The sequence below is a fragment of the Ornithorhynchus anatinus genome, chromosome X2 (assembly GCF_004115215.2).
Source record: "Ornithorhynchus anatinus isolate Pmale09 chromosome X2, mOrnAna1.pri.v4, whole genome shotgun sequence".
In the NCBI taxonomy this organism is placed as follows: Eukaryota; Metazoa; Chordata; class Mammalia; order Monotremata; family Ornithorhynchidae; genus Ornithorhynchus; species Ornithorhynchus anatinus.
The window spans coordinates 7,036,647-7,060,010 of NC_041750.1; the positions used below are offsets into that span (position 1 = coordinate 7,036,647).

At 43.5% G+C, this 23,364-nt stretch overlaps 1 protein-coding gene across 6 annotated transcripts in view; it reads right to left on the reverse strand.

Annotated features, from left to right (window-relative positions):
• DOCK3 (dedicator of cytokinesis 3) overlaps positions 1-23,364 on the reverse strand; it is a 474,713-nt gene that overhangs the window by 245,952 nt on the left and 205,397 nt on the right. For all 6 annotated transcript variants that reach the window (XM_029052765.2, XM_029052763.2, XM_029052762.2 and 3 more), the window contains exon 6: positions 427-575. In XM_029052765.2, coding sequence (XP_028908598.1) covers positions 427-575 — 149 coding nt within the window. The remainder of the gene's footprint in view (positions 1-426; positions 576-23,364) is intronic.

Sequence of the window (23,364 nt, forward strand, 5' to 3'; positions counted from 1 at the left end):
ATGTGGTATTTGTTAAATGCTTACTATGTGCCAGGCACTGTACTAAGCACTGGGGGAGACACAAGTTAATCAGGTTGGACACCGTACCTTGTCCCACACAATCCTCATTTTATAGCTGAGATAACTGAGGCAGAGATAATTGACTTGCCCAGCAGACAAGTGGCAAAGCCAGGATTAGAACCCAGGTCCTTCTGACTCCCAGGCCCATGCTCTATCCACTAGGACACGTTGCTGCTGATTTTCACAGAACTTGGCCTGTAGGAGGGGATTGGGGCGGGTGTGTGTGTGTGTGTGGAGGTAGCGGGGAGGCCCGTTCCTCTTTACCATTATTGTATTTGGAATGAAAAAGATGCTAACAGTTAAGAATGTAAAATGGTCAATGCATGTGTTTTAAAAAAAATGGTACCCATAGGTACTCATACTTACTCATTACCCCAGTCCAGGCGCACTGTGATGTGTCTCTTGACTTCTCTCACCTGATCCTGAGTCAGGTGACCGGAGAGTAGTTGCCTCCGCAGGTCAATAAGTTCATTCATCACATGGCGCAATTTGTAGAAAAGATCTACCTTGTGTTTCTTCAAGGGCATGTTTAGGGTTGGGTAGAAAATGAGGGAGAGGGAAAGGGAATGAAAGGAGAGAGAGAGAAAAAAGTTGAAAGAAATAAAATGTGCCCTTGTTCGATTCTTTCAGGGATTTGGCAAATATGGAAGAACAATTATACTTCATGCAGAGCCCATATCAATACATTTTCCTCTTTTCTTCTTTCCCATTTTGTTCTTTTTAGAAATGTAAAATAATCTTGCAGTACAGGCAACTCTCAATTATTTGGGACTGGTTATCATATTTTTGTCTACTTCCCTGTTCGATTACAACCTTCACATCAAACTGGGTAGGTTGTTATGGGCAGGGAACTTGTCTACCAATTCTGTTATCCTGTACTTTCCCAAGTGCTTAGTCCAGTGCTCTGCACATAGTAAGTGCTCAATAAATTCAGTTGATTGATTAATTAGAGGAAGGGAAAGTAGATGGAACTCATGGTTAGCAATTTTGACCTAGAGTTTGGTGGTCAGGGAAACAAACTACTGGGTAAACTGTAAATTTCGGATGATCTGTGAATTTCATTAATTAATCAGTAGCATTTACTCTGTGCACAGCACTGAACTAGGTGCTTGAGAGAGTACAAAGAGTTAATAGGCATGATCCCTGCCTTCAAGGATTACAATCAGTGATATACTTCCAATTATCATTGTAATCAATATTTATAGTGCTTTAACCTCAAGTAACATAGGACCCTAGTGTTTCAAGGTTTTTTAAAAAATTAACCATTTCAGGGACTGAGTGCTAAGACACAGAGATGTGGAAAACCATTTCCATTCAAGTGGCACATGAATTGTAGTGACTTCATCTATCAAGAAACAGAGAAGGTTGAAGCAAAAGTTTATGAAATATTTCTTACATTGACATTACACCCAGGAAGAAAAGTCACTAAATGCAGCCAAAATGAGCCCATTCCTGACAGAATGCTTAGGCCTGTGTTTTCATTAACCAAACAGCCTATGAGAGAGAAAAACATCTCTTGGAGACACAATCAGCCCCGCCTTCGGTTTATAGCCCTGAGAGGAAAACAAGTTTTGAAAATACATGATATGAAATGCTTCTACGTAGCATTCTAGGTAAGGGTTCCCAAGAATTTTTACAACCCAGCTTTCTTTCCTGTAGCTTAAAAAGTGTATTTTAAAATTGCATTATAGTGAGGTCTTTCATAAATAGTGCATCTTCCACTTTCAACAAAACAAAAGCTCTAAAGACTAATGAACCCCATTTTCTCACCAGCATAGGTGAAGATTTGAACGCACATTTCTGTGGAGGGCGAGTCCTGAAAGGAGTTGTGGAGGAGGAAGGACTTCTGTCGTTGTGGTGTTCTACAAGAAGACTCAAAACGCTGCCCCAGTGCAGTTTGTCTCTTTTGACCCCAGAAAGAATGGGGCAGGTTGATGAGATGGCTCTGGGCTGGAGAATGGCATGTGAAGTCTAACTCGCCCCTCCAAGCTACCTCACAAGCTGGATGCCCCAGGGGGGCCTGAAGCCGCCTCTGAAGACACAGTGAAATCTGGGATTCAAATAGCGTCACCAGTCAAGCACTATGGGCTCCAGAGCAATCATGTGACAGGTTCGTGCTGCTATAGAGTAATAGTAATGACATAAGATTCAAGTGAGCAGGTAACGAGTCTGCCAACTCTGTTGTATTGTACTCTTCCAAGTGCTTAGTATGGTGCTCTGCACACGGTGAGCACTCGAGAAATACCTTTTAGCCATTACAGTGTGCACAGCCTTGTAACTAGGTGCTAGGGAAAGGTACAAAGAGAGAGAGGTAGGGAGAACAGAGACAAGTAATAGGGTAGTTTCAGTAGAAACAAAATTCATTGAAAACTAGAGCAATACATTACTGCTGTGAGGGAATCATCTTCAGACTCCAGTCTAGGAAGACCTTGGTTTAAACTGCCACAGACTTCCTAGCATTTCAAACGGAAGGATGGCAAGTTTCTGCCCGACTTTGCAGGGCTGGTTGGGGAAGGAGGGGGCTGCCCTGATTAACAGGAGAGAGCTCAGTGTGCTTTCACCAGCCAAACAATTCAATATCTCGTCTCCCCCATGGAGAAAATCAGTAGAGTTAAAAATTGAACAAGCTCCCAAACACAATTTTTTTAAAAAGAAGTTGATGTACAGGTTGCTGAAGATATTTTTACCATCTTTCTGTCTTCTCAGAATTGTGCCATAGAACACAATCTCTATTCCTGTTATCTCAAATGTCAAAAAGGTTTTGTTTTCCTGTCAAAAGGGGTGACAGATCTAGGCCTATGCAGGACCTATGGTTAATAGGGATAGTGCTCAGAATTCACTTGCATTCTAAATAGCTTTTCTAATGAGTATTACCAACACCACAACTTTTCATTCCTTTTCAAAATATAGTCCTTTCAGATATCTTTAGTGTGGGCATGCACTTCAAGCATCACAGATATGCTTAGAATTGCATGAAGCTAGATTCCTAATGGAATTTTCCCCTCTCTTTTGCCCTTGAAGGATAAAAGGAGCCATCTTCATAAGAATAAGAAACCATCTTACTAAACATAACTAAGAACATTTTAACGCTTACATTGCAGTAGTTTTAAAAATCAAAGCACCGTCCTCTTTTCATAATTAAAGAGAGGAGTGCTGTCTGAGGTGGTCAGAAAGCTGACAACATGGGGCATTTTACCTGAAACTTGAAAACAATGAGGACAGACAGACCAGCCAGGAGCACTTTAATCAAGAAAGGATTGGGTCTTTTTAAGGAGGAGTTTTGAAAGAATCATGAGACAAAGGGTCAAAACCAAAAACAGATCTAAAATCATTTGTCCTCCAAGAAGCCTTCCCTGACTAATCTCTCTTTCCCCCACCTTATCCGCCCTCCATTCTGCGTTGCCTGTGCATTCAAGTCTGCATTCCCTAAGCATTTCGATATTCACCCCATCCCCACCCTTACCCCCAGAGAACTCATGTACGTGTCCTTATACATTGCTTCTCCTCCATCTGTAATTTATTTTAATGTTTGTCTCCCTCACTAGTCCGTGGGCAGGGATTATGCCTACTAACTTGCCGAGAAGCAGTGTGATCTAGTGGACTGAGTACGGGCCTGGGAGTAAGAAGGACCTGGGTTCTCATCCTGGCTCCGCCACTTGTCTGCTGCTTGACCTTGGGCAAGTCACTTAATTTCTCTGTGCCTCGGTTACCTCATCTGTAAAATGGGGATTAAGACTGTGAGCCCCATGTGGGACAGGGACTGTGTCCAACCTGATTACCTTGTATCTACCCCAGTGCTTAGAACAGTACTTGGTACACAGTAAGCACTTGATACCCCAATTATTATTAATAATAAATACCACTGCTTGATAGTCCCAAGCAGGTACCAGAGAGTCGGTGGACTCAAAAAGGACTCAAACTTGGGCTCCCAGATGCAAGGGACTTGAGGATAGCTATCCCATGATGAGTTCACCAGGGAGAGTAGGAGGGGACTGCAAGTTACAGGTATCCTCTGTCAGCCTGGGTTAGATGACAAAAGGAGCTAAGGAAAGTTAGGACTTGCCTAGGGTTTCTCGGGGTAAGTGTCATTATCTGTCCTGTCTCGTGAGAGTGTGTAAAATGTAGTTGCAGGGACTTTTAGGAGTAATTTGCTTAATCAGGACAGTCTTTAAGGACTATGGGGAAGACGTGCTTTTCTATCCCATCCTTTGGTGGCTAGCTGTAAACGTGGGAAACTCTTATTAACACTGGCCTCTGGTCACTCAGTACTGTCACCCGACATGAATCATCAGTGAATTAAAAATGATATGTACATTAAGGATCTGGAGGGTTAGAATGAAGCCAAAAAAGTGTGGGGACAACCTAACTGCTATGGGGAAGGAGTGTAGCTTAGTGGATAGAGCACGGGCCTGGAGGTCAGAAGGATCTGGGTTCTAATCCTGACTCCGCCACCCATCTGCTGTATGACCTGGGGCAAGACACTTCATTTCTCGGGGCCTCAGTTACCTCATCTGTAAAATAGGGATGAGTGTGAGCCCCATGTGAGACAGGGACGGTGTCCAACCTGATTAACTTGTATCTACCTCAGCGCTTAGAACAGCACTCGGCACATAGTAAGCATTTCACAAGTACCATAATTATTATTATTGTTGTGACATAAGTATAGGACAGACGACAAGCAGAAGCTCCAGATCACACAGTCATGAGTCCCACATTTTTATGCAACAAATTCAGTAACCCATAAAATAAACAGCCCTGCAAGACAGAGAAATCACAAGAATAAGAAGGCATTCCCTCATGTAAGACTCAAGGTTTTCCTTATAATTCACTGCTTTTCTAGTTTTTTGCTTTATTGTGTATGTTGCATGACAGAAGAGATACTGCTCCATTTTCCCTGCTTCAGAAGCTCATTTTGGAAACACACAACCCTTTATTGTATGTTGTCTTGGAAAAATAGGCTTGCTAAAGGGAAACCTGATATCTTGGAAGCACAGTTAGCTTTCAAAGAGAAGCTTATTCATCGTAGGCTCACTTTTGATCTATAAAGGTTACCTTTTATTCCTCTGCAACACAGCATTTAGCTGCCTGTCCCTCTAAAATAAAAAGAGCCAATTTATACAAAAGGCAGAACCTTGCAAATCATCAAATCAAGTGGATTCCATGTTCTCGCACTAAGGAGGGGATTGGTGAATCGATGAATGGGCCTGGATTCAAAGGAGGCAAAAAGCCTATTTTTGACCCCGAACCTAGGTTTTAACTTCTTCTTGCCCAGGGAATTCTAATACTGATATTAGTAATTGTGGTATTTAGTAAGGGCTTAGTATGTGCTAAGCACTATGCTAACTGCTGGGGCAAGACACAATACAATCAGAACAGATGCAATCCCTGTACCATGTGGGGCTCGCATTCTAAAGGGGAAGGAAAACAGATATCTCATCCCCATTTTACAGTTGAAGAAACTGAGGCACAGAGAAGTTAAATGACTTGCCTCAGAGGTCACTTGCAGGCAAGTAGCAGAGCCAAGATTAGAATCCAGGTCGCCTGACTCCCAGGCCTAAGCTTCTTCCACTAGCTCTGGCTGTTTCTAGCATCTTCAGTGGTCCCTTCCATATGGTTCACCTTCTGACTTCCAATAACCTGGCTGTCAGTGATTCTAACTGGATGAAGACAGAGCACAGTCTGCTGCAGAAGAGAGCACATGGAGATATTTTGCTCCATGGACATAGACTGCACCTTTACCTCAACCAATCCCCTCTTAATATGTGCTCTTGGGCACAGGAGATCTGGGCAAGAAAGTATATAAGGGGCTCAGTGTAACCTTTCACAGCTGCTGAAAAACAACTCCACTGCATGTCTTACTGATGGTGGTAGATAATTGCTCCCCTAAAGAAAACAGTGACAGACACAGCAAAAAGCAAACATGACAGCACAACAAAGGATAGCTTTTTGATTTTGCACAGTGTGAATAAAACTGTGGGTCCACTATTGGCCTTTTCAGCAACACATGCACCCTTTTTTGAATTTCACCGCTGGTGGAGCCATTTTTTAATACTGAAGGATAGTCGTATATCTCTCTATATACGGGAACGACCTCCTTGCCAAGATTTTCTGTGCATCCTCCTAGCCTTATATGTGTCTGCGTTTCGCTCCCCAAACGGTGTGTTTGTGTGTGTGTGTGTGTGTGTGTTAGCCTTCTCACTTTCCACTACATTTGTCTATAGGTCTCATTTTTTGCCCCAGGCCCAACCCTGGGGAAACAGTGCCAACCCCCATACTCAAAATGTAAAGCTGGCAACTCATCATTACCAGCAGTCGGTATTGAGAGCTACTGTGTGCACAGCACTGTACTAAACCCTTGGGAGAGGTACAGTGGAGTTAGTAGACTTGATCACTGCCTTCAAGGAGCTTCCAGACTAGCAGGGCAAACAGGCACTAAAATAATTTACAGATAGGCAGGGGGAAAAGAGATATGTACATGAATTAGTTCATAGTCAAGTAATGTACATTACTCAAATAATGGAGTGTGAAGATATATAAGTGCTGTGGGTGGTTGTGAATACACAAGTGTGCGGTTGGCTCAGAAATGCTGAATTGGCAGTTGGGGTGAAATAACCTAGGGAGAGTGGAAATTCATTGTGGAAGACCTCCTTGAGAGGAAGTGATTTCAGAAGCGCTTTGAAGGTGGGGAGAGCTGTGATCTGTTGGATTTGAAGGAGGAGTGAGTTCCAGGATCAGAGAAGGGATTGAGCAAGAGGTCGGTGGTGGGAGAGACAAGAATGAGTTTACTGTGTACAGAGCATTGTACTAAGAATTTGGGAGAGTATAATTTAACAATATAATGGACACACTCCCTGCCCACAATGAGTTTACAGTCTACAGCGGGAGAAAGACATTAATATAAATTACAGATATATATCTAAGTCTGTGGGACTGAAGGAGGGGTGAATAAAGGGAGCAAATCAGGGCGATGCAGAAGGGAGTGAAAGAAGAGGAAAAGAGGGCTTAGTCAGGGAAGGCCTCTTGGAGATGAGTCTTCAATAAGGCTTTGAAGGTGGGGAGAGTAATTACCTGTAAGATATAAAGAGGGAGTCAGAGGACCTGGTTTCTAATCCCGGCTCTGCCAATTGCTTGCTGTGTGACCTTGGGCAAGTCACTTCACCTCTCTGTGCCTCAGTTTCCTCAACTGTAAAATGGGGATTCAACACCTGCTCTCCCCCCTACTAAAATCTGTGAGCCCCATGCGGGATAGGGATTGTGACGGACGAGTGTCTGATGCATACTAAGAGCTTAACAAGTACCATAAAACGAACGGAACAAGAACTTGGAAGGGGAAAGCGATGGCTCTGGGGCCTGGGTTTCTCCTCGAGAAACACTCTAGGTTCAAGAGTTCCAATGGACTTCTGTAAGGCATCATAAGGAATGGGGGTGGGGTGACAAGTTTCCCACTGATTCAATCAGGGTGGCCAAATGACAAAAGCCAACCCTGCTCCCTGCTCAGATTTCAGCCACTGCTGCCTGCTTCCCTTGACTTTCCCCCTCACCCATCCAAGCGCTGAAGCACTTCCAGGTCTCTGTTCTGCCCTTGACCTCTCTTATTCTGTACAGTCTTTCATTTCTGCCCTGGGCAGACCATTAATCTCGCTTTCATCTCTTGGCTGTCACTTTGAGTTTGAATTTATTCTATCCCAAACTTTTTTTCGACTCTTCTTCAATTTTCAATTACTGTTGAGAGCCATCACTTTTATCACCCTGTAGTTAACCTTATAACACTGTCTTAGTCCTTAGAGCCATACTGGACCCTTTTGACATTCACCTTCAGAAATTTGCAAACTGCCTAAATTGCAGCAATTGCATTTGTAATGATTTCAATATACACATTTTAAGTCTTAACAAGCAAAGTGTAAAGGTATCCGTGTAACACAGATACTAGTCCCAGGACAACTTACAATTTTTCCTTAAATGTGAAAAGATGTCTGGAGGACCGGAGGCAACCAAAAGGGCTTCTGTGTCTTACCATTGAAAGAGGCACATTAATAAATTATGCCAGGCAACTAGGTTCATTCATGAGATCCCAAACATTCTTTCCTAATTAGACCAGAATTTTATAATTCTCCAAATGTAGCATTAGTTATGTTTAGGAGAGAGAGGACAGTTGTTCCACAAAAGGCAGTTTTCTTCTAAAATGGGGATTAAGCTTTAGAAGAACCCCACATTAAGGAAAATGACATTATAGTACACACACCTTGACCAATAACACGCAACATATGCACAACCTTATTTTCTTATATCAAGCAGCATGTCCTAGTGGAAAGAACACAGGCCTGGGCGTCAGGGGATTGAGTTCTAATCCCCGCTCTGCCACTTGACTGTTGGATGACCTTGGGCAAATCATTTAACTTCTGTGGGCTTCTGTTTTTTCATCTGTGAAATGGGGATTCAATACATGTTCTCCCTTCCCCTTAGACCGAGAGCCCCACATGGGACAGAGACTGTGTCTGACCTGATTATCTTTGACCTTCCCCAGTGCTTAATGGAGGGCTTGATACATAGAAAATGCTTAACAAATACCATAAAAAAAAAATCAATCTTAGATAACGTCACAATTTATCAGGAATAGACGTGTGCTGCTGGGAAGAATGTTTCCTAATTTCCTAACTGTTCTATCCAAAAATACACTTGAAAAATACCAGAATTTTAATTATTAAGTACTTACTATATGCCAAGCCCTGGGGTAGATGCAAAATAATCAGATTGGACACAGTTTCTGTCCCACATGGGGCTCAAAATCTAAAGGGATGTGAGAACAGGTATTTCATCTCCATTTTACAGAGGAGGAACCTGAGGCACAGAGAACGGAAATGACTTGCTCAAGGTCATAAAGCAGGCAAGCGGTGGAGCCGGGATCAGAATCCAGGTCATCTAGGTCCTGTGTTCCTTCCACTAGGCCACGTGAGTAAATTCAAATGGGTATTGCGGATCAATGCAGATTTCCAACATAGCTTTCAAATGCAATTTACAACTTTAAATATTGAAAAATGAAAGCAGCAAAATCTGCTTCAATGTGATAGGTTGCAGGAACTAAAGGAAAAGGGAGCTAATTCCACCTCTGACTCCCAGAGTCGATGAGAAATGAAAGAAATTGTACGGCAGATGAATGCCCCGGAGAAGATTTTGTTTTTCATTAGTACATAGCATCTCCTCAGCTACTGAATTCATTCCCCGGTGACAGAACGCAGAAGATAGAAAGATAGCAACCACTGTCAATAGATTAAAAACACTGGTTCCCTTCAACGTAAGGGCAGGAAAATCTAATCATGCTAAAATGAATAGAAAAGAGGGCAGAGTATATACTTAGCAGCAAAGTGGCCTAAATGAAAGCATAATACAAATGCAATTTTAATAAAAGTATACCTAATTTAAATGGCTTTTCGTTAAGACTGGACCATCCTGTTGATAATCTGTGCTTAAATGTCTACGTTGCAAAGAGAGTCACTGTTTTATCCAGGGCAAAAGTGACGTTACTTGTCCTGTCCCATTTATGGGGAAGTATATCTTTGAGAGAAAAATGCTAAAAGACAATCAGGGAGCAGAGCAGACATTGGAGGCAGCAAAAGAAGGCTGGACATAGATTCCTTTGTAAATAGCCCAATCCTTTAAAAAAAAATAAATAAATTATTGGTCGGATAAACTGGGGTGTCTGGTTTGCACTACCCTTCGGGTCTCTGTGCATAGTCCCCTAGCCACAGGAGTATTCCCCCCAGCTCTTTCCTATGGCCACGTAAACTGACTTAGGGCAAGAGTGTGAGAAGAAAGAACTTCCCTGAGGATGTCAAAAGGGAGCAAAATCAATGAGACACTTCAGTCAAGTGCTTTGTAATCAGCTAAATCTCACAGATTCACTCCACAAGATACTGTAGCAGCATTCAGTGAACTTTTCTTTTTTTTTTAATGCATTCAATGGCTAGCTCTAGGATCATGATTGACTATATCTACCAATGTCACCTGGGCATAAGTAACACAAATTCAGTATCAAATATTCATCTTTTACAACAAATGCTTGCTCAATTTTTCCAAACAAGCAGGTTTTGACAGTCTTACAACAGAAACAGGTTTTGATACAATGGACGACTCAGTTTAGGTTACGGCTCTGAACATAAACCAGCCAGGTGAAAACAGGCTGCTATCCCAAAGGTCCACTTGGCTAAAACATGGCATGCAGCACAGAGATTAGTCTGCTTGAAGAGGTCCTATCAGACTGTGCAATGTCCGTGGCCAAAATCCAAAATGCGTCTGATGGACTCACCCTGGGCACAATCAAATATGCTATACAGCTCTCTACCAGTCAAGCGGATACCATTTGGAAGTCTTCATTATGTTTGATGGGTGTCTTATTTATTGCATTTTATATCATTCTCTCTTCTGGCAGCTCCAGTGCTGTTCAAAACTATCAAGTAACTGGAATTCTGAGACTTTCTCTGATGTGCTTTTTTAAAAATTTATCTTAGGCTTAATGTATCTCAAGAAATGTCTAATGCCAAATGGAAACATCTCTACAACTACAGGATCAACAAAATTGATTTTTTTCGGTTGCCTTATGCATTATAATCTATTTGTGTTATGTTTTTAGTCTCACTATTCTAAAATAATCTATAATCATTACCGTTATTATTGTGTAATAACATCCATTTGGAGTGGCCTAAGTTTTCTACAGTTTTTACCTGGCCATTGCAGTGTTAAAGATTCAGAGTAACTGGCGTTACCTTAAAGCAATGGGGATAATGGGAACCCTGGGAATTCTTTGAAATACTGTTGGAGGTAGAACCATTTCGGCAAGCAATGGGAGCAGATAATGGGAACTGCTCAGAGACCAGCAAGAAGCAGCTGCAGCCAGAGCAGGTGATAAGAGAGTAACTTGCACTGTGCTTTGAAGCTTTCTCCATTCTTTATTTTTAAATGGTACTTGTTAAGCACTCACTATATTCCAGGCACTGTACTAAGCGCTGGGGTAAGATACAAGCTACTCAGGTTGGACACAGTCCATGTCCCACATGGGGCCCACAGTCTTAATCCCCATTTTACAGCTGAGGTAATTGGGACACAGAGTAGTGAAGTGATTTGCCCAAGGTCTTACAGCGGACAAGTGGTGGAGCTGAGTTTAGCCAGCATTAGAACCCAGGGCCTCTGGCTTCCAGGCCCATGCTTTATCCACTAGACCACACTGCTTCTCCTGTCCCCTGCTCTGAGTGCAGCTGCTGATACTGCTCTCCATTTCAGTCGAGAATATAGGTGAATATAGCTGTGAGTTTATGTGTGGGCGGGGGAGAGGTTCGGTGTAGATCTGTGTACCAAGGAGGCTGGCCATGCCGGAGGATCTGGATATGAGGGCTTGGGTGAAAGAGGGGGAAGTACGTGAAATAAAAGGGCAAAGGTGAAACCTTTAGCCCTCGGGGTACAGATCTTAAAATAGGATGAAAAATCCCTACCTTAAAACACGATTTCCCTTGGAAAAGTACCATTTTAATTTCCTCATCATCCAGGCTTGGTTAAAAGTAAAAAACAAAAATCAAACTTGCTCTTTTGGGCACAGATTTCACTCGGCACCTAAAACTGCACTTCAAATCACTCTCTTTCCTCTGGTCTTGACAAGAAGAAAAGTTTTATAGCATGTGTAATAATGAATCAGAATAGAATCTGGCTTGATTGTCTTATAACTGTGTTTCAAAAATGCTAACAGACATGACAGCGTGGAATTCAATGCCTGAAAACTGCAAAATAAAACCTGAGGCTTAGACAAGGAACTAATTTTCCCTAATGCAGTTCCCCTCCTATTTATATTCAAATCAAAGTGCATCTTTTAACATTGACGCTATTAAAGAAAAACACTGGTGTTGCCTTCTGGGGGAGTTCTACCTGAAAAATTAAGCACTGGAGCCATGTTTTAGCTAAAGTGAGAATTGGGGAAAAATACACCATATCTACTTGCATAATTTCCCCACTTTTTTTGCAACCCAAGAACGGTGGAGGGGCCATTATACAGAGGATTAAGCAGTAAAGGGAGTGGGGGGGGGGCGGGGGGGGGGAGAAGGAAAAAAAAGAGTTAGAAAGGAGGGGAGAAGGAAGAGGAAGATAAGAGGACACTTTAGACTGTGTCTCTTACTTCTATTGCACTCTCCCAAGTGCTGCACATAATAAACCCTCAAAGAATTTCAGTAACTCCAACTCCCTTCTCTTCTCCCTATCCCAGTTAGAATTTCAAAGAGGCTTACAATCTACAAGGGGAGATAGACATTAAATGAAATTACAGATAGGGGAAAGCAGCAGCCCGGCCAAGTGGAAAGACCCCTGGCCAGGGAGTCAGAGGACCCAGGTTCTACTGTTGGTTCTGCCAACTACTTGTTGTGTGACCTTGGGCCAGTCACTTAACTTCTCTGTGCCTCAGTTAATAATAATAATATTTATGGCATTTGTTAAGCGCTTACTATGTGCCCGATACAGCATTTAGTGCTGGGGTAGATAACAGCTAATCAGGTTGGACACAGTACATGTCCCACATGGGGCTCACAATCTTAAGCTCCATTTTACAGATGAGGTAACTAAGACCCAGAGAAGTGAAGTGACTTGCCCCAAATCACACAGCAGATAAGCGGAAGAGCTGGGATTAGAACCTAAATCCTTCTTACTCCCAGGCCCGTGCTCTATCCACTAGGATATGCTACTTTTCTCCTTCCTAGTCCCTCACCATCCTGAAGCTAAAGCAGCACCTGGAGCCTCTCCGCCACTGTTCTGCCCCTGCACCATTTCCTTTTTCTCTCCAGGGAGTCCTGCCTCTGCCAAACGATGGCAGAGACAAATGGGGTCTTAGATTTCCAAGCAATCACAGCCAGGTCGGCTGGGTGGAGCTGCTTTCTGCCTCCACAGAGGAGGCTTGGGTGTCTTTCGGGGCGGGGAGTAGGAGCTGGGAATGATGATATTTGTTAAACGCTTACTACGTGCAGAGTACGGTGCTCTGCGCACAGTAAAGCGCTCAATAAATACGACTGAATGAATGTGTCAAGCACTGTTCTAAGTGCTGGGGTAGATAACAAGCTAATCAGGTCGGACACAGTCTCCGCCCCACCTAGGGCTCACGGTCTTAATCCCCATTTTCCAGATGAGGTAACTGAGGCCCAGAGAAATCAAGTGACTTGTCCAAGGTCACACAGCAGACGAGTGGCGGAGGCGGGACTAGAACCCAGTTCCTTCTGACTCCCAGCCCCGTGCCCTATCCACTAGGCATGCTGCCCAGCACGCTGAAGGGGGGAAAAGGAGAAGGCTGGGTCCTGCCTGGGCCCCATAGCCAAGCGGCATTTCGTGGAAGGAGTCAGCGCTGCCCACAGGAGCTCTCTCAGAGTATGGTGCTGATGTCCTCCTCCCCTGACCCTGCAGTTTGGTGACTGGTGTGTGCTAAAGCGGTGGAGCCAGGGAAGCTACCTTTCTATGTTGGAGAGGGCCACAAACCCAGCCCCCCGGCCCTGCTATCGCCGTACCTTGGGGAGTAGCCATCCCTACTCATTAGCGGTGGTATTTACTGCTTGCTTACTGGTGACCAGGGGACTGTACTAAATGCTTGGGGAGACTACGATACAACCGAATTGGTAAATACAGAGTGGCTTAGTGGAAAGAGTGCCACTTGTCTGCTGTGTGACCCTGGGCAAGCCATTTAACTTCTCTGTGCCTCAGTTACTTCATCTGTAAAATGGGGATTAAGACTGTGAGCCCCACATGGGACATCCTGATTACCTTGTATCTACCCCAGCGCTTAGAACAGTGCTTGGCACATAGTAAGTGCTTAACAAACACTATTAAAAAAAAAAAAACCAAATGTCCCTGCCCACAACAAGCTTACAGCCTAGAGGGGACTGCAGGCCCATCCTCCTGGGCCTAGGATCTACCCCATTATTCCAGTGCCCAGTAATAATGTTGGTATTTGTTAAGTGCTTACTATGTGCAGAGCACTGTTCTAAGCGCTGGGGTAGATACAGGGTCATCAGGGTGTCCCACATGAGGTTCACAGCCTTAATCCCCATTTTACAGATGAGGTAACTGAGACACAGAGAAGTTAAGTGACTTGCCCAAGGTCACACAGCTGACAAGTGGGGGAGCTGGGATTCGAACCCATGACCTCTGACTCCCAAGCCCGGGCTCTTTCCACTGAGCCACACTGGATGGTCAGGTGCTGTCCAGACCAGCGTGACTGCACTACTAGAGGGAATGCCATAGTTCCACAGGTTGGCTCTGTGACCCAGGGTGGGGGCGCCCAGAGATTACTCCCTGAGGCTTCCCTTGCCTCCACATTCTACCTTCCTGCTCCCCCTGTCCCAGCTAGTTGGAGCAGGACTCAGTGGAGAGGCAGCACGATGTAGTGGATAGAGCATGGGCCTGGGAGTCAGAAGGTCATAGGTTCTAATCCCGGCTCTGCCACTTGTCTCTGTGTGACCTTGGGCAAGTGACTTTACTTCTCTGGGCCTCAGTTCCCTCATCTGTAAAATGGGGATTGAGCCTGTGAGCCCCACATGGGACAGGGACTGTGTCCAACCTGATTTGCTTGTATCTACCCCAGCGCTTAATACTGTACCTGGTACCTGGTAAGCGCTTAACAAATGCCATAATTATTATTATTATTATTATTATTACAAAAGGAAGTGTATGTGGGGAGCTGTGGTGGCTCTGGCTGTGGCATTGGAGAGTTGGCCTGGGCAGCGCATAAGGTAAGTTCCTTGTGGGCAGAGTCTACCAACTCTGTTGTTTTGTACTCTCTCAAGCACTGCGTGGTGTACGTGCTCAATAAATACCACCGATTGATTGAGGCAGCAGGTGGAAGCAGAAGTCAAACACGCCCATCACACTAGGAACACATCCTGGTCACCCCCAAAGGACGAGCTGGCAGACAGGGGGCTGTTTCTCCTCAAACCTTATCATCCAATCTGAGCCTCCCTCTTCAGGCTTTGCATCGAGGCTGTGGCCGAGCCAGCGGCTGGATCCTGAAGGGTTTCACGTTTGTCACGCAGAGGGGTGGGGGTGGGTAGGGGGTTCCCCTTTGGGGTTCACCAGTGAAGGAGGTGGGGAGGAGAATACCATATAAAAGTACTTTTACGAGCACTCTGTACAGTGCTGTGAACCCAGTAAGCGTTCAATAACTACCATTGATTGGTTAACCTCGGGTCACTGTATTTTTCAGGTGCTCAGATAAAGATGTCTTAGGCTACAAATATTTTACCTCAGTTCCCATTTTACCCACTGCAAAGCCAGTCTGTCTATTCCACAATGAACCTGGATACACTGGCAAATTGGAGCGGAGCTTTTCTGCCTCAAAAACCTAAAAGGGTCCAGAGAGGTCTTTTATCCAGTCGTCTGTGAACTGCTCTACGTGGACAACATACAGATGACATGAAAAATGGCATGCATCAAACTGTAGCTAATTTTTAGAATAAGAGCACATTATATAGGTTGGAATTTATCCTAAATGACACAAGACACGGAACCGTCTCAAAAAGCACAGCGTTTGGCTTCCCTGGGTGCCACGTTCAAGGTTAAAGTATCCTCATCTCAACCGACCTCAACAGAATTGAGTGTCAGTAGAAGTGCTGGAGTAAGAAATTACCAGAATAATTGGCCTGGGACATCTTTGCAGAAATTATGATCCATGCTGGGAATTTCTATTTAGAGTACTGCACAAAAGCCTTAGGGTGCTCATGAGAACATGTGGAAGCTTCCACATTGCATCTGTTGCGGTTCTCTTTTGCAACAATTTTTTTTTTTCCACTTGGCATTGTTTGGGATTTAGATAACTAAGACTCTACTGTAAAGATTGATGTTTATGCAGAGCACACTCCGAGTGTTAGTTGCCTGAAAAACGTGCTCTTCAAGTCCACATTCCAGGGCAAAATAACCGCCACACAAACATACATGAATGCATGCATCACAGGCTATATCTCATAGACAGGCACTGCCTGCATTTTACAAAGAGCTCTCGCTTGTCAGTTTCCTTTTTCCTCTCAAAGGAGAGCAAAATGTAGATTGAAAATTCCTAAGAGCAAGGGCAGGGAATTTTACTTCTGGCCATTCCCTAAATGCTCTATCACACAGTCTAGATGGTCAACAAAAACCAACAAGGATGATGGTCTGTTGTCAACAACCGAGGAATAACAATAAGCAGATGACGCTGGTGAGGAATGATCAAGTAGGTGGCTCAGTGGGAGCAAAAATGCCACTGCCAATTCAGTTGAAAGGAAGCGATACTAGCAAGGCCTGGCATGGAGTGGTGTCAGTGAGCTAAAGTCAGAATCTACTTGCAGCCTCTCTAGAAGGTTCTATTGGTCACATGCTCTTTGCAGCCATATACGTATATTAAGTTCATCAGGCTCAATAACAAGGGAGAATAATAAGAAAACACAGGTAACATTATTTCAAGGCCACAATCCAGGGACACAATTCATGAAAAGGCGTGGCTCTGTTAAAGCCCATCATTCTTTGAAAAGAAATTTCTATTTTTTCTGCATTAGCCGTCGTCAAAGAAAAGCAGGACAATGACTAATACTCAAACCGGTTATCACCATACTCTGTAATTAAAAATCAATCAACTCAGCCCTTACTCCTGAGCGATTCTCACATTAATAAAAAGACAAACTAAAGCTCAAAAAAGCCATAATAAATTTCTGTCCTCACTCACATTAAACATAAGGAACTTATGTCTTTGTTCTTCACACTTTTCTACACCTAAACCCATCTTCCCAATTTTTATTAGACATTTGGAAATGACTGCACTACTCACTTGATTCTCTGAACTTAGAAGTAATATAAGAATTCAAGTTCTTGGAATGTTATTACGCACTCCTGAGGTTTATTCTGAAGCGCTATATTAAGCCACTATTCTAGAATGAGAGAAATGCAGCCCTGCACCTACTCCCACATTTCTGATATCTGCCAATCTTGGCTCTCTCACCACAAACACTCAAATGAAAAATGATTTTTCCAGATTTTAATAGGCGTTTGGATCCTTCCTGAGTATATTACTGCTGACCCTGCCCCACAGCTCCAAACATGTAACTCGTGGGGGTGATTCTCATGACCCCACTAGACTTGCTTTGCCTCTTTATTCAGTGTTCACTGTCGTCATGGCCATCATCATCAGTAGTATTCACTGAGCATCTGATGGGGGTAGAGCACAGAAGATTCATTCAATTCAATAGTATTTATTGAGCGCTTACTATGTGCAGAGCACTGTACTAAACGCTTGATAAGCCCTTGGGAGGGTATAGCAGAAGCAAAATACCTGCTCCCTGCCTTCTAGGGGCTTTCAATCTAAAAGGGGAATCAGGTCAACAAATTATTTATAAACTGTAGGAGCCGGAGGAAGAACAAGGATATAGCAGATAGTCCCACAAATCTACCAGGATGTTATAGCTGATATAATTAACTGGACTGGGACTGCTTCTGATCTGATTGTGGCTACCTAAGTACCTAACACAGAGCTTGTCCCACAGTAAGTGATTAAGCGATATCACAATTACCATACACACATAAGTGCTGAGGGTGGGTATAATGCATAAGTCCTAAGGGTGGCTGTTGGGTCGATGCGACTTGATGTGTTGGGAATTAATTGGGGAGGAATTCTTGGAGGAGATGGAACTTGAGGAGGTCTTCGAAGACGGAAAGAGCCATAGGTCTGACAATTGGAAATAGGAGTAGGAGGAAGTTCCAGGGAGTGAAAATGGCATGAAACAAGGGTCAAAGATTGGAGGGTCAAGCATGAAGTAAAATTAGAAGGTAGATTTAGAATCAATCAATCAATGATATTTATTGAGCACTTACTGGATGCAGAGCACTGAACTAGGCACTTGGGAGGGTACAATATAACTGAGTTGGTAGATGAGTTCCCTGCCCAGAAGGAGTTTACAGCCTACAGGGTAAGACAGACATGAAAATAAATTACAGCTAGGGGAAATAGGAGAGTATAAGAATCATTACATAAGCATTGTGGGGCTGGGGTGAGTATCTAAGTGATTAATGGATACACAGCCAAGTGCCTAGTCAACACAGAGGGGAGGGCAGATAGGGCAGAAGGAGTGAAGAGTCCGAGGCGGTGAGTAATGGATGCAAAGGGCTGATATGCAAGACGGTGATGTGGAATTTCTTCTTGATACGGAGAAAAGTTGGGAGTTTTGGGGGGTTTTCAAGGAGTGGAGAGATGTGTTGGGCAACATTTTAAGACAATTATCTGGACAGCAGGATGAAGTAGAGACTGACAACAGGAGAGGCCTAAGGCAGGGAGAGCAGTGATGTAATAGTTGTTCCCTGATATGACAAAGAGCGTGAAACAGGATGGAGGCTATTTGGGTGAGCAGAAGCGGCAGCTCTGGGAAATGTTGTGAAGAACCAGTAGGATTTGGCAATTGACAATGTGAGGGATGAAAGGCAGTGAGGAGTAGGGGATGACAGCAAGTTTGCAGTCTTCTGGGAACAGGGAGGAGAGCAGTGTTCTTGACAGAGACGGGAAAGTTAGAAGCAGTGACCTTAGGAGGGAAATGACAAAAACTGGAAGAACAAATGAAGAGCCCAAGACTAGCCTTAGAATAACCCCAATCTCATAATAAAGGACACCAGTCATTTCAATATTAGGAAAGGGTAAGTGTCAAGTGTCCCAGCTTGAAGGATTAATTTTTAACACTGTCCTTCCTGTAACTGATGTCCTTATGCATCATTATATATCAAGATGACAGTGTTTTATCACCTGTCTAGTCAAGAAATTTTTCCTTTATGATCGTACAAAAATCTCTTCTATCATTTTAGTCTATTTCATGCAACAATACTGAGTACCTACTGTGTGCAAAGCACTATACTAAACATTAGAAGGGAGGGTTGGTGGCAGGCACATGTTGAAAAATTGGACTAAAGACAAACAACACAGGATCTGGAGAATTTTGGTCGGCATCCAAGATCCAAGCCAAGTTGATTGGCCTGCTCTGGTTTCTCCACATAGTGACCTAAGTCGAACACAGTCTAGTAGCCCCTCCAAAAACCAGTTTCTCTATCACAGGTTCCACACCTGAACAATCTACTTTTTGCTATCCAAAACTTTCATTTCGAATAAATGAAAGAATAAACCTTAAAAAAGAATGGGTAAAAAATTGCAACCATATGTATCACGGACTTCAGCAGCAAAAGAGAAGCTGCTGTATCTGATTTCTGATACTGTCTCTATCGTTTAGGAAGGACAACTTTATGTTTGGAGCTGAAATGCACACTCACTAGTAAACATGCAGTGCTAGATTCATGTGTGTGTATAAAATATGCTTAGGACAGCCTAAAATAAATCCAGGACTGTCTGGCTAAACCAAGAGAGATGGTCAGCCTAGATGTTCAACTACTGTAATAATTCTGATTCCCTGATTTATTGAGAGTATTTATTAAGTACTATTTTTTGGTCATAGACAATTTCAAAATATCAATGGCTGATGATCGATAGTTTCCCAATTTTAATTGTCTTTGGGGATTATTACTGCCATTGACAGTATATGATAGTATTTCCGCTCAAAATTTATATGGTTCTACTTGCTACAAAAGAACTACAAATAAGCACAAATAAATTTCAGACCCCACTGAATGAGGGTCAGGAAGAATTACTGTCCCTGAATGCATGAAACATATCCAGTGGTTTACTCACACTAAAATTTTATGCAGCTCTACACCTATGTTTTATCAGTGAAAAATCCTGAAATCATTTTGGCATTAACCAAAAGGAGAAAAATGGAAAATCTATATCGTCCATGTCACCTAAATAATGGATTGATTTTCTATATGCTAACATCCTTAAACGAATAAGAGTTCTTGACAAGGCTTCTAAAGTAATTTAGCATTCCTGTTTGTTTTGAATTCTACTATAGTTTAAACATCAAAAGAGAACCTGATTTTCATCCTCATGAAGGAGAGGACCAAACTGTTCAAAAACACTGATCTCGGATGCGGAGGGAGGAGAGAATTTCGCCTCTTCCATGTAGGTGGCTCTGTTGCATCGGATGGGAGTAGCAGCACCTGTATGGGGCCCCATTCATTCCATGGAAAGAGAGTAGCCCGGGGCAAAGCTGGTAAGCATTACTGAATGGCCATTCTCCCATCTAGGCTGTTGGCCCTCCTACCCCCAGGAAAGAAGGAACTGGAGTTGGTACACAGCTGCTGGTGGTTGTATAACCACCTGATTAAGTCCTCATTTCCCCATCCACCCCTCCTCTCCCCGTCCATGTGATATCACATAGATTACAGAATGGAGGCAGAGAGTTAATCCCCATAATCCCGATGATGCTGTCCCATCGGACATCTTGGGAGTCTTACGGATCTATCTGCTTTACTCATTTGGTACTGATTACGCTATTCCCTTTTCTCTATCATTACATGCACTTTCATTTTCTTTGGACAAGTGTCCATTAATCAAGCCTGCGGGTCATTAATCAATCTATCAGTCTTCCCCTTGAAATTGTAAAGGGGAATGAAAAGGGGGGTAATAAAACAGGGGAATTTGGTGTGTGTGTGTGGGGGGGGGGGGTCTTTCCCTTTTAAATTTTAAATGCTTGTAGACTTCTTCTCTATGTTCCCCAAGGACCTAGTACTGGGCTAGTTGTTTATTATTGGCTCATTTAGGGGGTGAATCTATTCCTCCAGTGCAGGTGGGAAGCCTGGTGCCCAGCAGCTCAGTGATTCTTCATGTCCCTTGCCCAGAGTGCAGCTCGTCATAGCTGCACCAATGCATGAGGGTATTTGGTATTTGTTAAGCGCTTACTATGTGCAGAGCACTGTTCTAAGCACTGGGGTAGATACAGGGTAATCAGGTTGTCCCATGTGAGGCTCACAGTTAAACCCCATTTTACAGATGAGGTAACTGAAGCACAGAGAAGTTAAATGATTTGCCCACAGTCACACAGCTGACAAGTGGCAGAGCTGGGATTCGAACCATGACCTTTGTCTCCCAAGCCCAGGTTCTTTCCACTGAGCCATGCTGCTTCGAGATTAGGGGCAGGGAAAGAGGAGCTCCCTCTTGCCCTGCTCTTCTACGGGGACAGTGGAGATGGCATAGTTCCCCATGCTGGGGATGCATCTTGCCAGCAGAGGTCAAGGAGTGGAGTTGCTATGGTGACTTCCTCCCTGCCCGGCCTTTTTCCAGCTCAGAGAGGTGGGACAGGCAATCTACTTCCTACCTAGTAAGCTGTGAGGGTGAGCCTGCTTACAGAATGGATGCCTGTGCTCGAGAGCCATATACGGTATCCTGAAGAGCCAGGCCCAGCTCATGAGCCATGGGTTCCCAACCCCTATCCTGGAATTAAAGCCATAAATCACACAAATTCTACAAATACAGTAAAGCACTACATTAAAATCTCATGAAAGTAGGAACATGCTGGAAGACTAGCCAGACCTCACAGCTCTGACTCAGATTAAGGGGAAAAGACTACTGGCTTAGGCAAGTCACTTCACTTCTCTGTGCTTCGGTTACCTCATCTCTAAAATGGGGATTAAGACTGTGAGCCCCATGTGGGGCAGGGATGGTGTCCAATCCAATCACCCCAAATCTACTCCAGCACTTAGTACTGTGCTTGACACACAGTAAGCATATATACCACAACTATTAGTAATAAAACCTCACACAGCTCTGTGGTTGAATTTGGGCAAAATATTGTAACTTTTGAAACTGCCTGTCCTAAATATTTGAGTCAATGATCCTACTAACCCAATGGGAGGTTAGGTCTTGGAGGTTGTACTAAAATTTTAAAAAAGTCAAAAATTAAGTTCAAAATTCAATTTTATGAAGGAGAAGTTGGGATCATCACTCTCTTAATTGTATTTTTTGAGCACTTACTGTGTGCAGAGCACTGTACTAAGCACTTAGGAGAGTACAATATAACAAAATAACAGAGTTGGTAGACATGTTCCCTGCCCACAAGCTTACAGTCTAGAGGGGGAGACCAACATTAATATAAATTATGGATAAGTACGTAAGTGTGGACTTGCCAGTCTCCGTCTCCTATTCCTATTTCCATCACCCTATGACCCCACTCAATCATCTTCTCTTGTTTCCTTTATTCCTACTCAATCCCTTGTCAGCACTGGTCATTAACAGAATGGGAATCTGAAACCTGCTAAAGATCCAGGGGAAGGAGGATTCCCAAATCCATCTTCCAGCTTCCCAGAGCTACAGCAATGGTCTCAAGGGCAGGGAATCAGCCGGGGCCCACGCCAACAAGGCCAGAAGCCCAGCAGCTCCCCAGGAAAATTAGCAGTTCTTAATGACAATGAATTGTCTTCCTCCACCCAGGTTTTCAGCTTTCATTGCTCTGTCACCTGGAAGTTTTCAACCAGAGCCAGCTGAACTAGATTGCTGGAGCTCTACCACATTAAAACTTTAAAGCACTTGTGGGAAAGTAGGTGATTCACACAGTAGGCAATCAATACATGCTGCTGCTGCTGGGGGTTCTTTCCCAATTTCTGTGCCATTCTTCCAAATTAACCTCCCGTGGAGTTTAGTTTAAATTTGGCTGGTCAAATAGCAATTTAGTGGGTAAACCTTAGTGGCTCCTAGGGCTTTGGCAGATATATTTAAACCAAGCCTTGGCAAATCTGTGTCCTTTGAAGTCATGCCCTACTTTAAAAGTGTCATTACCATTGATTATAAAAATGAAAACATCTACTGTTACTGTATCAAAGTTGCAGTTGGAGGACTGATCGCAAACCTACCTCTAAATTGATTAGTATTCTCAGAGACAAAACTAGATTTGTTTGTACAGAACTAAATATGGTATACATGTTAAATGTCCCTTTAAGGAGAAGTGCCAAAGTCTAGTGGATTGCGTACGGTCCTGGAAGCCAGAAGGATCTGGGTTCTAATTTCAGCTCTACCATTCATCTGCTTTGTGACCTCGGGCATGTCACTTCATTTCTCTGGATCTCAGTTCCCTCATCTGTAAAATGGGGATTAAGACTGTGAGCCCCATGTGGGACAGGGACTGTGTCCAATCCGATTAGCTTGTTTTCTACCCCAGCACTGAGTACAGTGCCTGGCACACACTAAGTGTGTAAATACCAGAATTATTATTATTAAAGAATAGAATAAGTACTTTGACCCAAGACTTTAACTTTACATGTAATATGGATTCAAACCAAAATGCAGCACAATGGGTGCCATCTCTGAAGCATGACAAATACAGAAGTGTAGAGAGCAGCACCAAGAGCTGTATAAACACATCTGCAGAACTTCTAAAAACTGCATGGCCTAGGGGAAAG